The 16916-nt window shown below is 42.2% G+C and overlaps 2 protein-coding genes across 2 annotated transcripts; both read right to left on the bottom strand.

Moving 5' to 3' along the window:
- Positions 1-935: 935 nt before the first annotated feature.
- On the bottom strand, positions 936-6366 carry LOC138359997 (uncharacterized). Its single transcript, XM_069319877.1, has 5 exons — positions 6266-6366; positions 4390-4523; positions 2477-2653; positions 2037-2143; positions 936-1414 (listed from the first exon to the last, which is right to left on the bottom strand). The coding sequence occupies exons 1-5, from the start codon at positions 6325-6327 to the stop codon at positions 1373-1375; spliced, it is 522 nt and encodes a 173-aa protein (XP_069175978.1). The 5' UTR covers positions 6328-6366; the 3' UTR covers positions 936-1372.
- A 2872-nt stretch (positions 6367-9238) lies between these two features.
- LOC138349833 (uncharacterized) lies at positions 9239-14547 on the bottom strand. The gene is made up of 5 exons (XM_069319905.1): positions 14411-14547; positions 12535-12668; positions 10757-10933; positions 10315-10424; positions 9239-9695 (listed from the first exon to the last, which is right to left on the bottom strand). Exons 1-5 carry the CDS (start codon positions 14470-14472, stop codon positions 9654-9656), a joined length of 525 nt encoding a protein of 174 aa, XP_069176006.1. The 5' UTR covers positions 14473-14547; the 3' UTR covers positions 9239-9653.
- Positions 14548-16916: the final 2369 nt, after the last annotated feature.

The raw sequence follows: 16916 nt of genomic DNA, 5'->3' as shown, positions 1-16916 counted from the left end.
CTTGTATATATATATATATATATATATATATATATATATATATATATATATATATATATATATATATATATATATATATATATATATATATATATATATATATATATGTATATATATATAAGGCACAACTCTCCTAAACACGAGAGTCAAGTATACAACTTTAGAACACTTTCCCACCAGGAGACTCGAACCCTAGCCAGCACAGAAGCCTTCCAGCAACTGGCATAACAGGTACGCCTTAACCCTCTCCACCACCTGCTCAGACCCTTAAAAGAGATGGTAATATTACCATCTATTACTTAAACTATATATATATATATATATATATATATATATATATATATATATATATATATATATATATATATATATATATATATATATGCGGAAAATCCACAGAGAAATATGAAATGAGGTGAACGTTTCGGCTTTGTTAAAGCCTTTGTCAACACCAGACTTCAGTCAGTCTGGTGTTGACAAAGGCTTTAACAAAGCCGAAACGTTCACCTCATTTCATATTTCTCTGTGGATTTTCCGCATAAAATGATCAGTGTTTTGTGATCGTCAATTGCATATATATATATATATATATATATATATATATATATATATATATTAATATATATATATATATATATATTTATTTAAAAAAAAAATATTTGCTATTCTTAAGAAAATCTAATTGTCTTCTTTCTTTTGCGAATATAGATCAAATGATCACAGACCAGCCATTTTCCAGACTCAGTCACATCAAACAATTAATTTGATAGAATAAACTATTTTCTTATTAGACAAATTTGTTCTGAGATTCACACAAAATTAAACTCATCGTATTCTTATTCTTTAATGTATTTTGTTATCTACAGTTCATTATTCACAGTGAATTTAGGGAATTGAGGATATTTTTGAACGGTGAATGTAGAAAAAACCCGAACTTGCCAATTAATTTATTTAATAAAAAACACAAGTAAATTGGATTTATGAATTACATATTTCAAATTTTGTTTAAAGTAATGTAATTTTAAAAGAGAAATATATGCAGCAGATACAGTAACCTCCGGATTAGCAGGGAGAAGCCTCCAGCCTAGCATGGTGTTGATGTCATTGTTGTTGGTGGTGTTACCATGGCTGTTGGTGTTGTTCTGAAGGCGTTATTCTCACTGTTCATTTCTATTTTGTCGAACTCAGAATTAAAGGTTTTCTCCGGTAATTCAGGAAAGGTAGTCGGGAAATTCTTAAGTTTTCTTCAGAAGTTCTACAACGAGCTATGATGCTCTTCAGACGTCTCTGTGGTGTTTGACGACTTTCTGGAGTTGGACATGTCTGTGGTGTTGGAGATCTCTCTGTGGTATTGGACGTCTCGGTGGGGCATTTATTTGCCAGCTTTTGCAATGCAGTCCTTCATCAGCTGAACCTATAAGTGATAAATATGAATTACTGGATTAAGCAAAAACAACTACTGGAAATTGTTTGTTGCTTTTAACACCAAACTGATCGTCGGACATATAAGAACAGGTTAGTTAGTGAGTTTACATAAGAACAAATCCACTTATTTTCCTGTCAACCTCTACAAACTAGACTCGTGTCATATTTGACCCGAATCTCAAATCTTGCAGACAAATTGAATGACACACACACACACACATAGTGGAGAGGCCTCGCGGCTGAGTGGACAGCGCTCGGGGATCGTAGTCCAAATTGCTCGGGTTCGATTCCCGGCGGAGACGGAAACAAATGAGCCGAGTTTCTTTCGCCCTCTTGTCCCTGTTCTCCATGCAGTAAATAGGTACCAGGAAGTTAGACAGCTTCTACGGGCTGCTTCTTGGGGATGTGTGTGTGTGTGCGTGTGTTAGAGAGAATTATATGTAGTAGATATAATAGAGGAAAAATATATTGATTAGAAAGGCGGGGTCCAAGAGATATATCATAATACAACAAAATAGCTCTATTTTGCAGACACGAATGGAAAATACACACAAATACAAACACACACACACACAAGCCCGTTGGTTCAATAAAGCCCCAAAAGGACTCACCATTTCTGTATTTTGCCACAAGCAGGCTATCATTTCTTCAGCGTCGGAGCACAAATCCTGAATGGTCACGACTCTTTGCCTGTACTGATTGATAAGATGGGTGGTAGCTGTGAAAAGAAGAAACCGGTTACTTGTCTGGTTTGGGGAACTTGATTGTCAGTTAGGGGGGACTGTTGGGTATTTATGACCATCATCACCTTATTACTATTGACCATACAATATAACGCGAGTTGTGTCCCTGTGTGGGGCATTCTAGAATTGATTCTACCTAGGTGGGCTGATCCACGACGCAAAAAATGAACACTTTGTACGAGGCAATATATCCAAGACGACGTAATCCAGAGACAGTGCGAAGGAGCACCTAAGGCCAAGCATTAAGATAACGTGACTAAGCTTTAACAGCTTGAGGGCCCACGAGTGGACAGCATGCTGGCACTCACCTGTGTCGTCATCTGGGACGGTAATATCTCCCACTGTGTGCAGACAGTCGGCGGCGGCTTGAATGGTGGGCCGGGTGTGACTGGCGCTCAGGATTTGATCCTTGCAGGTCTTAATTATTGCCTTATTAGCCTTGCAAAAAGCATCAGTCATTCCCACTTCAGTGCAGAGCTTCATGTCTGTAGGGAGGAAAAGAAAATATATATTGAGGCGACATCAGCAGGAACAGCGTGCCAAAAAATTAACAGTCCCGCTCCTGTGCCAGGTAAGTCCACTGCGGGCTCACCATAGCCCGTGCTACATGGAACGTTTTGTTCCCAGTAGCTGCATCTTAAACAATATCAGCAGGTACAGTGTTCCCGCAACGGGGAATTTCTCATTAATATAATGGGTATTTTTACCAGACCTCCTGGCACTTGACAGCTGAGTGAATAGCGCTTCGGATTCGTAGTCCTGAGGTTCCAGGTTCGGTCACCGGTTGAGGCGGAAACAAAAATGGGCAAAGTTTCTTTCACCCTGATGCGTCTGTTCAGCTAGCGGTAAATAGGTACCTGGGAGTTAGACAGCTGTTAGGGGCTGATTCCTGGGGATGTGTAACAAAAAGAAGGCCTGGTCGAGGACCGGACCGCGGGGACGCTAAGCCCTGAAAATCCTCTCACGAAAGAAGGGTACCTGATCACTCCGAATGTAACACCTACGTCAGACTGTGTGCAGCGACGTCCTACGGTCTCTCCGTCCAATCTACTTGGAGGCCTCTTCTGTTAACCTCAAGGTGGCCCTGATCTATCCCTGCAAACACTTAACGGAACGGTCCCTATTGTTCCCTTCTGACAACTTGTAACAAAGTTGTTACGTGTTGTTATAATTTTTTTTATGACGTGTTAGAAAGTTGTTATAACATGTTCGACCGTTGCAGCAACTTCGTAGTTTAGTCGTGTGTTTGGCGGGTTAAGTGCTTCTACACCCTGATCTGAGTGCCTCTACACCCTGATATGAGTGCCTCTACACCCTGATCTGAGTGCCTCTATACCCTGATCTGAGTGCCTCTACACCCTGATCTGAGTGCCTCTACACCCTGATCTTAGTGCCTCTACACCCTGATCTAAGTGCCTCTACGCCCTGATCTAAGTGCCTCTACATCCTGATCTAAGTGCCTCTACACCCTGATCTAAGTGCCTCTACACCCTGATCTAAGTGCCTCTACACCCTGATCTAAGTGCCTCTACACCCTGATCTAAGAGCCTCTACACCCTGATCTAAGAGCCTCTACACCCTGATCAAAGAGCCTCTACACCCTGATCTAAGAGCCTCTACACCCTGATCTAAGAGCCTCTACACCTGATCTAAGAGCCTCTACACCCTGATCTAAGAGCCTCTACACCCTGATCTAAGAGCCTCTACACCCTGATCTAAGTGCCTCTACACCCTGATCTAAGAGCCTCTACACCCTGATCAAAGAGCCTTTACACCCTGATCTAAGTGCCTCTACACCCTGATCTAAGAGCCTGTACACCCTGATCTAAGAGCCTCTACACCCTGATCAAAGAGCCTCTACACCCTGATCTAAGAGCCTTTACACCAATCCGTCATTCTGTATAAATATACACACGGGCAGCAGCCGACGAGATCAGACCTGGACGAAGGCGCTCTTCACCTCAACAAATTATAAAGATGCGTCTTAGTGATGCTTCCATTAATATTTCCTGCAAGGCAACTTTATACTACCAAATGTCACTCACACTCGCTGCATTCTCAAGCTTCTCTCGCTAAAGCTTTCTACATGACAACTATATTTTCTTTTGTAAACATTTACACAGTAACAACGAATCATACAACAGTGTTCGTTCTGATTTACGTTCAAGCAAAGCCGCTAACCCGCTAGCTAAATTTTTCATCCTATGTAATATAAACTTACGGAGGTCTTGCTTTTGAGTTTCATTGAAGCATTTCTCGAAGGGGAAGTCTCCAGGGGCAGCGGTAGAGGTCCCGGCGACCAGCAAGGTCAGGACCACCGTCACTAACACAGATGTCATCAGCTTCATGATGCAGCTGTTGGAGGAGCAGCGATGAGTTAGTGTGGTGAAGTTAAGTAACAATATCGTGTCGTGGTAACATAAATTTGAATACATTTATACAGGTGACAGAAAGTCACAATGAAAAATTGATTGGATATTTCAGTGCAAATATTGCAGAACTATTGCAACGCAGGAGACAAGTCTGTTGTACATCACATCCATGGATATTGAAGGGCCCACATGATCAGCACAAAAGGGCACACATGTTCACAAACAGTATACTTCAAACACAATTTCACTAAATATAAATTTTCACTGTACACGATCCTCATAACTGTAACATCCTTACTGCTCAGACTAACACATTTGGGTTCCCAAAACACGAAATATGCGGGTTATAAAATCCCCAATTTGACTTCTGGTGTTCCCGCGGAACTTTGGTCTCTGGAATAAGTTTTCAGTTTAGAAAAGACTGGCTGGTGATGGTGTCATGGAAGGCTGAGATAAGACCTTCAGATGTAGCCTTTTACATTCCTCTGATTACGTAGGGAGGCCAAGTAGCACAGCGGATAGATATTCATCTTCTGCATTATTAACAGTTTGTATTATTCATCAAGTTTACAAAAGCGACACGACCCGTTGGTATCCACCAGGTAGTGTAATATTTTGGGTCCCATTAATAATATTTTAGGAGCTATTTGGGTAATAATTGCAATATTTAGCGCAGTCGTCTCACAACTTTTAATTTTTTATGAATATATACAAGAGTTCTTACATTTTTGTAAAGACACTATAGCACTTATTGAGTTTCGGGCAGGTCCTTAACCCTATTTTTTCCCGGAAAACGACTCGCCAAATCGTTTAACAACCAGATACCCATTCACTGATGGGTGAACAGAGGCTGTAGTTAAGAATTGGCACCTAGGCAATCCTCCCCGGCCAGAATACGAACCCAGGACAAAGCTCTCAAAGCGAAGCACCAGACGAGTGCTTTACCACTGCACCATAGGGACTACCGAATTGGACAATCGATTTGCTCAGAATTAAATACCCGAGCTAAACATTTGGGCACGTATCCCCACACCTAGGATAGGTGTGGGGATACGTGACCTACAGACCTCTGTAGGGAACCTGGTGTCTTTGTTTTACCAAGCAATTAACAAGTCGCTGAGAGTTAGTCGACTGTTGTGGGTTGCATCTTGTATAATGTCAGTCGTTGGCCCAAGACTAGTGCTATGGCACTAGTCGTTGGCACCTCGACAACCCGAACAGGCTTCATGTTCCAGACAATCGGAAACCAGTTAAGTTTTGTGACTAAGAGAATAGATTTGCACTCATTTGTCTCTTGTTTTAGTTAATGTTGAAAGTAAATTATATTATTGTCAATTTCCACTGATTAAATAAATTTATACATAAACATGAATAAGACTAAATACACATAGTCTATTAACCCACACAAAGCTCCTCAATAGAGTACAAAACTTTGTCATAATATTAGTTTTCCTGCATATTGTGAGCGATTTGGTACATTATAATGATTCTGTCGTGAGAGAAGCCCAGGAACGCGCCTTCAGTGTGTCACAACACACAGGAATACTTACAGGTTCAGCACCTGTTAATGACATGACGCACCTGTAGAATCAATGTTTACTTGCATGAAAACTTGTTATCCTCAGATGTAGAAGTTACCTGCAGAGCTCACCTGTGGCAGCGAGTCATTTCTCAAAGACAGAATCTTAATGGTAAGGAACAGCTGAACATCACTGACAGACTTACCAAGGGAGAGAACTGGCTTGTACAGAGATGAACACCACAAGAGAAGCGGCTGGAGAATGCATGTAGCAGTGGTGGCCGGGTCCTTTATATATACTCTAAGATCGCCTGCTTGATCGCTAGAATAATATGCGTTATTATTATTGTAAGCTTCTGGAGGCGTCGCCTTGATGACAAGCCGGTCTCAACAGTCGACCACCGCATCCTGTTGCTGCCTGCATTTGTTTCTGTTGGTGGATGCATTGCTTTTGCTCACATCTGTTTTCAGAAATAATGCTTGTTGAATTAGTAGATTAATTGTATTATTGTGACATTACATTAAGCAGATTTTGTAGAGACATGAATGGTCATATATAATGTCATGTCACAAAATGCTTGGACGAAATCAAGCGATGTTGTATAGGAGATAATTAGCCTTAATTAATACGTGAAGTTGTCAGACAATCATTCGTATATTATATTTGTTTACCGTTTTATTGTTTGGAAAAAAAATGTCAGTTTTAATTCATAAATATTTGTACAAATATATATGGAAACAAGCTTGCTAGTGTCCATATCCGTATGTAACTTATGTGTACATTACACATGTACAGTTGATCAGCGAAGTTGCAGAATCTGTGGTGAGAGTGATGGACACCACCATGACCACTATCTACGTGAATGTTAACACCTGAGAGACATCAGAAGTTTGTGTAGAATAATAAACCCCACATTGTTTGAGTTACGAAAACACTATTTGTCAAATATTGATACTGTTCTTAAAAGATTTCCCCATTTTGCACCCGCAAGATAACGTAAGCTTTTAAGGGTTGATAGATGTTAATCTTCTTGTTTGAGGAGCTGTTCACTTGAGACAGTTAAGCAAGTCCCAGCTGTGTCTGGGTACAAGTGACAGGATGAACAACCCAGCGGGTTTTCTTCCTATTGGGAAGTGTTATACATGCTGCTATGGCGGTATGTCCACTCACAAGATGAGTGGCGCTGTCCAATAAACTCGCCCCTCGGGGCAAAATTTAAAATTTATTACACATGTACATGAATGATCTAGTGATCATTCTCATCATACAGCCAACACACACGGCGACTCCCTAAGCTCCCTCCCAACTGCTCGGTAGAAATGGCTCTGAAACAATTTAATTGTAATACCGAGTTTCCAGACGATCATTTTTACCTGCGTTCTTATTAACTATAAATCAGTCTCTTGTTTCGTCCGACCTCAAGTGATTATCAATAGTCTTCTGGATATTTGTTTAAACTCTTTTGTTTTACTTAGGTGAGTACATGATTACCTGACTCTTGTTAGCGGGCTGAGAGCTTTCCCTTCCCATGGCGCATGGTAAGTCTTGCCCCGTAAGTGTTCCCTGGAACACCACCCACTAATTGGTTAACAACCAGATATTCATTTACTGCTGGGTGAACAGACGCTAAAAGATAGGTATTGACGTCCAAATAATCTACCTTGGCCAGGACTCAAACTAGATACGTCGGTCGCGAGACGCGGGGCGGTTACCAGGGCGCCACCAATGGACGTTTGACCTGTGATGAGCGAAAGTAATCATCAAAAGAAGGCACCAAGCTGGGGGAGCGAAAAGTGTGGTATGGTGAGCTTATGTGTCAGAATACTGACCTCCTGTGACACTGTAGCAGTCCTAATGACCTACTGTAACACTGTAACAGGCCTATTGACCCCCTGTAACACTGTAACAGGCCAACTGATCCCCTGTGACACTCTAGCAGGCCTATTGACTCCCCTGTGACACTGTGGCAGGCTTACTGAACCCCCCCCCCCCTGTAACATGTAGAAGACCATCTCCCCACTGTGATAGACTCTGGCTCGTCTCCGCACTGTGGTAGATCTTGGCTCATTTCCCCACTGTGGTAGACTCTGGCTCGTCTCCCCACTGTGGTAGACTCTGGCTCGTCTCCGCACTGTGGTAGACCTTGCCTCGTGTCACCAACTATGGTAAACTGCTCACAGTTCTCCAGCTACAATCAGTATAAATCGGCTTCTTCCGTCTCCTGTTACAGTCTTGTCAGATACGGTTTTTTTCCAAGAACTTCTATCAGGCTCCGAGTTTGTAATTTTTCATTTGTTTTCTCTTTCGCCTGCAGTCATCTCTCAAGTATTTTCGTACTTTCTTCCTACTTTTATTTGATTCTTCCTTCTCTTGTGTGTTAGTTCCTTCGTGTCTCACCACTCACCTTGGGCCAAAGTTTTCCCTTCCTCTGTTCTCAGCACACCATCGTCTGCCGTAAGAAGGTGAAAAGAGAGGAACAAAGAGTAAGAGAGATAAGAAACTATCGCCATGTATCTTCCTGGTCACCAAAAGATAAAATGTTCTAAATTTGAATAAATATTTAAGATATAGTAAAGCACTTATGATTGATATTACTTAATTATATTTACTTACTGGGCGCAATTCCTTAACTGTAGCCTCTGTTTAACACAACAGTAAAATGTGTACTTGGATGAAAAAACGATTCTTCACGGCAGGGGATCGTATTCCAGGGACCAGCCCGAAACGCTACGCGTACTAGTGGCTGTACAAGAATGTAACAATTCTTGTATATATATATATATATATATATATATATATATATATTATATATATATATATATATATATATATATATATATATATATATATATATATATATATATATATATATATATATATATATATTTAAAAAAAAAAATATTTGCTATTCTTAAGAAACTCTAATTGTCTTCTTTCTTTTGCGAATATAGATCAAATGATCACAGACCAGCCATTTTCCAGACTCAGTCACATCAAACAATTTATTTGATAGAATAAACTATTTTCTTATTAGACAAATTTGTTCTGAGATTCACACAAAATTAAACTCATCGTATTCTTATTCTTTAATATATTTTGTTATCTACAGTTCATTATTCACAGTGAATTTAGGGAATTGAGGATATTTTTGAACGGTGAATGTAGAAAAAACCCGAACTTGCCAATTAATTTATTTAATCAAAAACACAAGTAAATTGGATACATGAATTACATATTTCAAATTTTGTTTAAAGTACTGTAATTTTAAAAGAGAAATATATGCAGCAGATATAGTAGCCTCCGGCCCAGCATGGTGTTGATGTCATTGTTGTTGGTGGTGTTACCATGGCTGTTGGTGTTGTTCTGAAGGCGTTATTCTCACTGTTCATTTCTATTTTGTCGAACTCAAAATTATTTATTTTCTCCGGTAATTCAGGAAAGGTAGTCGGGAAATTCTTAAGTTTTCTTCAGAAGTTCTACAACGAGTTATGATGCTCTTCAGACGTCTCTGTGGTGTTTGACGACTTTCTGGAATTGGACATGTCTGTGGTGTTCGAGATCTCTCTGTGGTATTGGACGTCTCGGTGGGGCATTTATTTGCCAGCTTTTGCAATGCAGTCCTTCATCAGCTGAACCTATAAGTGATAAAATGAATTACTGGATTAAGCAAAAACAACTACTGGAAATTGTTTGTTGTTTTTAACACCAAACTGATCGTCGGACATATAAGAACAGGTTAGTTAGAGAGTTTACATAAGAACAAATCCACTTATTTTCCTGTCAACCTCTACAAACTAGACTCGTGTCATATTTGACCCGAATCTCAAATCTTGCAGACAAATTGAATGACACACACACACACACACATAGTGGAGAGGCCTCGCGGCTGAGTGGACAGCGCTCGGGGATCGTAGTCCTAATGGCTCGGGTTCGATTCCCGGCGGAGACTGAAACAAATGAGCAGAGTTTCTTTCGCCCTCTTGTCCCTGTTCTCCATGCAGTAAATAGGTACCAGGAAGTTAGACAGCTTCTACGGGCTGCTGCTTGGGGATGTGTGTGTGTGCGTGTGTTAGAGAGAATTATATGTAGTAGATATAATAGAGGAAAAATATATTGATTAGAAAGGCGGGGTCCAAGAGATATATCATAATACAACAAAATAGCTCTATTTTGCAGACACGAATGGAAAATACACTCAAATACAAACAGACACACACAAGCCCGCTCGTTCAATAAAGCCCCAAATGGACTCACCATTTCTGTATTTTGCTTCAAGCAGGCCATCATTTCTTGAGCGGCTGAGCACAAATCCTGATTATTGAACACGGCTTTTTTCAAGTACTGCTTGAAACGTTGGGTGGAAGCTGTGAAAAGAAGAAACCGGTTACTTGTCTGGTTTGGGGAACTTGATTGTCAGTTAGGGAAACTGTTGGGTATTTATGACCATCATCACCTTATTACTATTGACCATACAATATAACACGAGTTGTGTCCCTGTGTGAGGCATTCTAGAATTGATTCTACCTAGGTGGGCTGATCCACGACGCAAAAAAAGAACACTTTGTACGAGGCAATATATCCAAGACGACGTAATCCAGAGACAGTGCGAAGGAGCACCTAAGGCCAAGCATTAAGATAACGTGACTAAGCTTTAACAGCTTGAGGGCCCACGAGTGGACAGCATGCTGGCACTCACCTGTGTCGTCATCTGGGACGGTAATATCTCCCACTGTGTGCAAACAGTCGGCGGCGGCTTGAATGGTGGGCCGGGTGTGACTGGCGCTCAGGATTTGATCCTTGCAGGTCTTAATTATTGCCTTATTAGCCTTGCAAAAGGCATCAGTCATTCCCACTTCAGTGCAGAGCTTCATGTCTGTAGGGAGGAAAAGAAAATATATATTGAGGCTACATCAGCAGGAACAGCGTGCCAAAAAATTAACAGTCCCGCTCCTGTGCCAGGTAAGTCCACTGCGGGCTCACCATAGCCCGTGCTACTTGGAACGTTTTGTTCCCAGTAGCTGCATCTTAAACAATATCAGCAGGTACAGTGCTCCCGCAACGGGGAATTTCTCATTAATATAATGGGCATTTTTAACAGACCTCCTGGCACTTGACAGCTGAGTGGATAGCGCTTCGGATTCGTAGTCCTGAGGTTCCGGGTTCGGTCACCGGTGGAGGCGGAAACAAAAATGGGCAATGTTTCTTTCACCCTGATGCGTCTGTTCAGCTAGCGGTAAATAGGTACCTGTGAGTTAGACAGCTGTTAGGGGCTGCTTCCTGGGGATGTGTAACAAAAGGAAGGCCTGGTCGAGGACCGAACCGCGGGGACGCTAAGCCCCGAAAATCCTCTCACGAAAGAAGGGTACCTGAGCAGGCCGACTGTAACACCTACGTCAGACTGTGTACAGCGACGTCCTACGGTCTCTCCGTCCAGTCTACTTGGAGGCCTCTTCTGTTAACCTCAAGGTGGCCCTGATCTATCCCTGCAAACACTCAACGGAACGGTCCCTATTGTTCCCTTCTGACAACTTGTAACAAAGTTGTTACGTGTTGTTATAAAATTTTTATGACGTGTTAGAAAGTTGTTATAACTTGTTCGACCGTTGAGCAACTTCGTAGTTTAGTCGTGTGTTTGGCGGGTTAAGTGCTTCTACACCCTGACCTGAGTGCCTCTACACCCTGATCTGAGTGCCTCTACACCCTGATCTAAATGCCTCTACACCCTGATCTGAGTGCCTCTACACCCTGATCTGAGTGCCTCTATACCCTGATCTAAGAGCCTGTACACCCTGATCTAAGTGCCTCTACACCCTGATCTAAGAGCCTCTACACCCTGATCAAAGAGCCTCTACACCCTGATCTAAGAGCCTCTACACCCTGATCAAAGAGCCTCTACACCCTGATCTAAGAGCCTCTACACCTGATCTAAGAGCCTCTACACCCTGATCTAAGAGCCTCAACACCCTGATCAAAGAGCCTCTACACCCTGATCTAAGAGCCTCTACACCCTGATCAAAGAGCCTCTACACCCTGATCTAAGAGCCTCTATACCTGATCTAAGTGCCTCTACACCCTGATCTAAGAGCCTCTACACCCTGATCAAAGAGCCTCTACACCCTGATCAAAGAGCCTCTACACCAACCCGTCATGCTGTATAAATATAAATACGAGCAGCAGCCGACGAGATCAGACCTGGACGAAGGCGCTCTTCACCTCATCAAATTATAAAGATGTGTCTTAGTGATGCTTCCATTTACATTTCCTGCAAGACAACTTTATACTACCAAATGTCACTCACACTCGCTGCATTCTCAAGCTTCTCTCGCTAAAGCTTTCTACATGACAACTATATTTTCCTTTGTAAACATTTACACAGTAACAACGAGTCACACAACAGTGTTCGTACTGATTTACGTTCAAGCAAAGCCGCTAACCCGCTAGCTAAATTTTTCCTCCTATGTAATATCAACTTACGGAGGTCTTGTTTTTGAGTTCCACTGAAGCACCTCTCGAAGGGGAAGTCTCCAGGGGCAGCGGTAGAGGTCCCGGCGACCAGCAAGGTCAGGACCACCGTCACTAACACAGATGTCATCAGCTTCATGATGCAGCTGTTGGAGGAGCAGCGATGAGTTAGTGTGGTGAAGTTAAGTAACAATATCGTGTCGTGGTAACATAAATTTGAATACATTTATACAGGTGACAGAAGGTCACAATGAAAAATTGATTGGATATTTCAGTGCAAATATTGCAGAACTATTGCAACGCAGGAGACAAGTCTGTTGTACATCACATCCATGGATATTGAAGGGCCCACATGATCAGCACAAAAGGGCACACATGTTCACAAACAGTATACTTCAAACACAATTTCACTAAATATAAATTTTCACTGTACACGATCCTCATAACTGTAACATCCTAACTGCTCAGACTAACACATTTGGGTTCCCAAAACACGAAATATGCGGGTTATACAATCCCCAATTTGACTTCTGGTGTTCCCGCGGAACTTTGGTCTCTGGAATAAGTTTTCAGTTTAGAAAAGACTGGCTGGTGATGGTGTCATGGGAGGCTGAGATAACACCTTCAGATGTAGCCTTTTACATTCCTCTGATCACGTAGGGAGGCCAAGTAGCACAGCGGATAGATGTTCATCTTCTGCATTATTAACAGTTTGTATTATTCATCAAGTTTACAAAAGCGACACGACCCGTTGGTATCCACCAGGTACAGTGTAATATTTTGGGTCCCATTAATAATATTTTGGGTGCTATTTTGGTAATATTTAAAATATTTGGCGCAGTCGTCGCACAACTTATTTTTTCATTAATATATACAAGAGTTCTTACATTTTTGTAAAGCCACTATAGCACTTATTGAGTTTCGGGCATGTCCTTAAACTATTTTTTCCCCGGAAAACGACTCGCCAAATCGTTTAACAACCAGATACCCATTCACTGATGGGTGAACAGAGGCTGTAGTTAAGAATTGGCACCTAGGCAATCCTTCCCGGTCAGAATACGAACCCAGGACAAAGCTCTCAAAGCGAAGCTCCAGGCGAGTGCTTTACCACTGCACCACAGGGACTATTAATTGAACAATCGATTTGCTCAGAATTAAATACCCGAGCTAAACGTTTGGGCACGTATCCCCACACCTAGGATAGGTGTGGGGATACGTGACCTACAGACCTCTGTAGGGAACCTGGTGTCTTTGTTTTACCAAGCAATTAACAAGTCGCTGAGAGTTAGTTGACTGTTGTGGGTTGCATCCTGTATAATGTCAGTCGTTGGCCCAAGACTAGTGCTATGGCACTAGTCGTTGGCACCTCGACAACCCGAACAGGCTTCATGTTCCAGACAATCGGAAACCAGTTAAGTTTTGTGACTAAGAGAATAGATTTGCACTCATTTGTCTCTTGTTTTAGTTAATGTTGAAAGTAAATTATATTATTGTCAATTTCCACTGATTAAATAAATTTATACATAAATATGAAGAAGACTAAATACACATAGCCTATTAACCCACACAAAAGCTCCTCAATAAAGTACAAATCTTTATCATAATATTAGTTTTCCTGCATATTGTGAGCGATTTGGTACATTATATTGATTCTGTCGTGAGAGAAACCCAGGAACGCGCCTTCAGTGTGTCACAACACACAGGAATACTTACAGGTTCAGCACCTGTTAATGACATGACGCACCTGTAGAATCAATGTTTACTTGTATGAAAACTTGTTATCCTCAGATGTAGAAGTTACCTGCAGAGCTCACCTGTGGCAGAAGATTATTTCTCTAAGACAGAAGCTTAATGCTAAGGAACAGCTGAACATCACTGACAGACTTACCAAGGGAGAGAACTGGCTTGTACAGAGATGAACACCACAAGAGAAGCGGCTGGAGAATGCATGTAGCAGTAGTGGCCGGGTCCTATATATATATACCACAAGATCGCCTGCTTTATCGCTAGAATAATATGTGTTATTATTATTGTAAGCTTCTGGAGGCGTCGCCTTGATGACAAGCCGGTCTCAACAGTCGACCACCGCATCCTGTTGCTGCCTGCATTTCTTTCTGTTGGTGGGTGCATTGCTTTTTGCTCACATCTGTTTTTAGAAATAGTGCTTGTTGAATTAGTAGATTAATTGTATTATTGTGACATTACAATAAGCAGATTTTGTGGAGACATGAATGCTTATATATAAAGTAATGTCACAAAATGCTTGGACGAAATCGAGCGATGTTGTATCGGAGATAAATGTTGGAATTAGCCTTAATTTATACGTGAAGTTGTCAGGCAATCATTCGTATATTATATTTGTTCACCGTTTTATTGTTTGGGAAAAAAAAAACACGACAGATTTAATTCGTAATATATTTGTACAAATATATCTGGAAACAAGCTTGCTAGTATGTATCCGTATGTAACTTATGTGTACATTGCACATGATCTAGTGATCATTCTCATCATACAGCCAACACACACGGCGACTCCCTAAGCTCCCTCCCAACTGCTCGGTAGAAATGGCTCTGGAACAATTTAATTATAATACCGAGTATCCAGACGATCATTCCTACTTGCGTTGTTATTATCTAAAAATCAGTCTCTTGTTTCGTCCGACCTCAAGTGTTTATCAACAGTCTTCTGGATATTTGTTTAAACTCTTTTGTTTTACACAGGTGAGTACAGGATCAGCCGACTGCTGACTCCTGTTAGCGGGCTGAGGGCTTTCCCTTCCCATGGCGCATGGTAAACCTTGCCCCGCTAGTGTTCCCTGAACACGCCCCACCAATCGTTTAACAACCAGGTGATTCCCTGTGACACTGTAACAGGCCTACTGACTCCCTGTGACACTGTATCATTCCTATTGACCCCACTGTGACACTGTATCATTCCTATTGACCCCACTGTGACACTGTATCATTCCTATTGACCCCACTGTGACACTGTAACAGGCTTACTGACCCCCTGTGACACTGTAGCTGGGCTACTGACCCCCCTGTGACACTGTAGCAGGCCTACTGACCCCCTATGACACTGTAGCAGGCCTACTGACCCCCTGTGACACTGTAGCAGACCTACTCACCCCCTGTGACACTGTAGCAGGCCTACTGACCCCCTGTGACACTGTAGCAGGCCTACTCACCCCCTGTGACACTGTAGCAGGCCTACTGACCCCCTGTGACACTGTAGCAGGCCTACTCACCCCCTGTGACACTGTAGCAGGCCTATTGACTCCTGTGACACTGTAACTCACCATAAATACATTATTTTCTTGAATGACAATGTCCCTATTGTGGATACAATTGTGGGTATAATGCTTGTATACAAGTATACCAGCACCACATCTCCCACTCGGTGCTATACCAGCACCACATCTCCCACTCGGTGCTATACCAGCACCACATCTCCCACTCGGGGCTATACCAGTACTACGAGCGCCGTCTCCCCCACACCCAGGCAGCAGAAGAGAGAACACTGAAGTTCCAAGCCGGACAAATTCAAGGTGAGCGAGGGAGGGGCTGCCAGCGGTGTACTCCAGAGTGTCCTTGGACCTGATCACCAAGATATCCTGCCTGGCAGTGTTTTCCTCCCATAGACATCGTGGACGGCTTGTGTTGGTTTCCCGACCTACAGAGATAGGTTCCTTTGTCTGGGCTAGCAGAGACTGGGAAATGTGACTCGTTATAGCAGAGGGACTGAAGAAAACTGCAAATTTGTCAAAAAAGTTGCAGGAAAGAAGTGCCATTAAATTACTACAGTTCTTCCGCAGTAATTAATAATTAAGAAGGAGATGGAAGGGTGGATCCCCAGCGTCAGTGGAGAAGACTAAGGATACATTAGGATAGACATTACACCGAGCCTCATGTTAAGAGCTTCCTTAAACACCTTAAACAATAGAGTTGTATGTCATATTGACAAACATAGCACTAATCTGCAGGACAGCCAACAAAGGCATGATAATTGTCACAACGTATGTTAGACCAGTATTAGAGTATGCAGCTCCAGCGAGGCGTCAATCCCTTGTGATTATCTTACAAGTTAAAATAATCTCGCCTAACTGGTCCCACTTTAGAATGGAATTCTAAAGTATGAACATAACCGAATTGCACCATTTGAATGGGGCCCTTAACCGGAGTATGTTCTTAATATATCATTAACCGGAGGTAACTGGTCGAACTATTGTTCCAGCCGGATAATAGTGTCAAGAAAACATGCAGTCACCGTACCCGATGGTGTCCCCTAGCATGAGCACCCAAGGCAGGAGTGTGCGAAGCAGTCCCCGACACCGGCCATGATTGTACGACGCTAGACGGAGTCCCAACGGGGGGTCTGGACGATGGATTGTACGA

Source organism: Procambarus clarkii, chromosome 94 (genome assembly GCF_040958095.1).
Source record: "Procambarus clarkii isolate CNS0578487 chromosome 94, FALCON_Pclarkii_2.0, whole genome shotgun sequence".
In the NCBI taxonomy this organism is placed as follows: Eukaryota; Metazoa; Arthropoda; class Malacostraca; order Decapoda; family Cambaridae; genus Procambarus; species Procambarus clarkii.
This window is presented reverse-complemented; position numbering and strand designations above follow the sequence as displayed.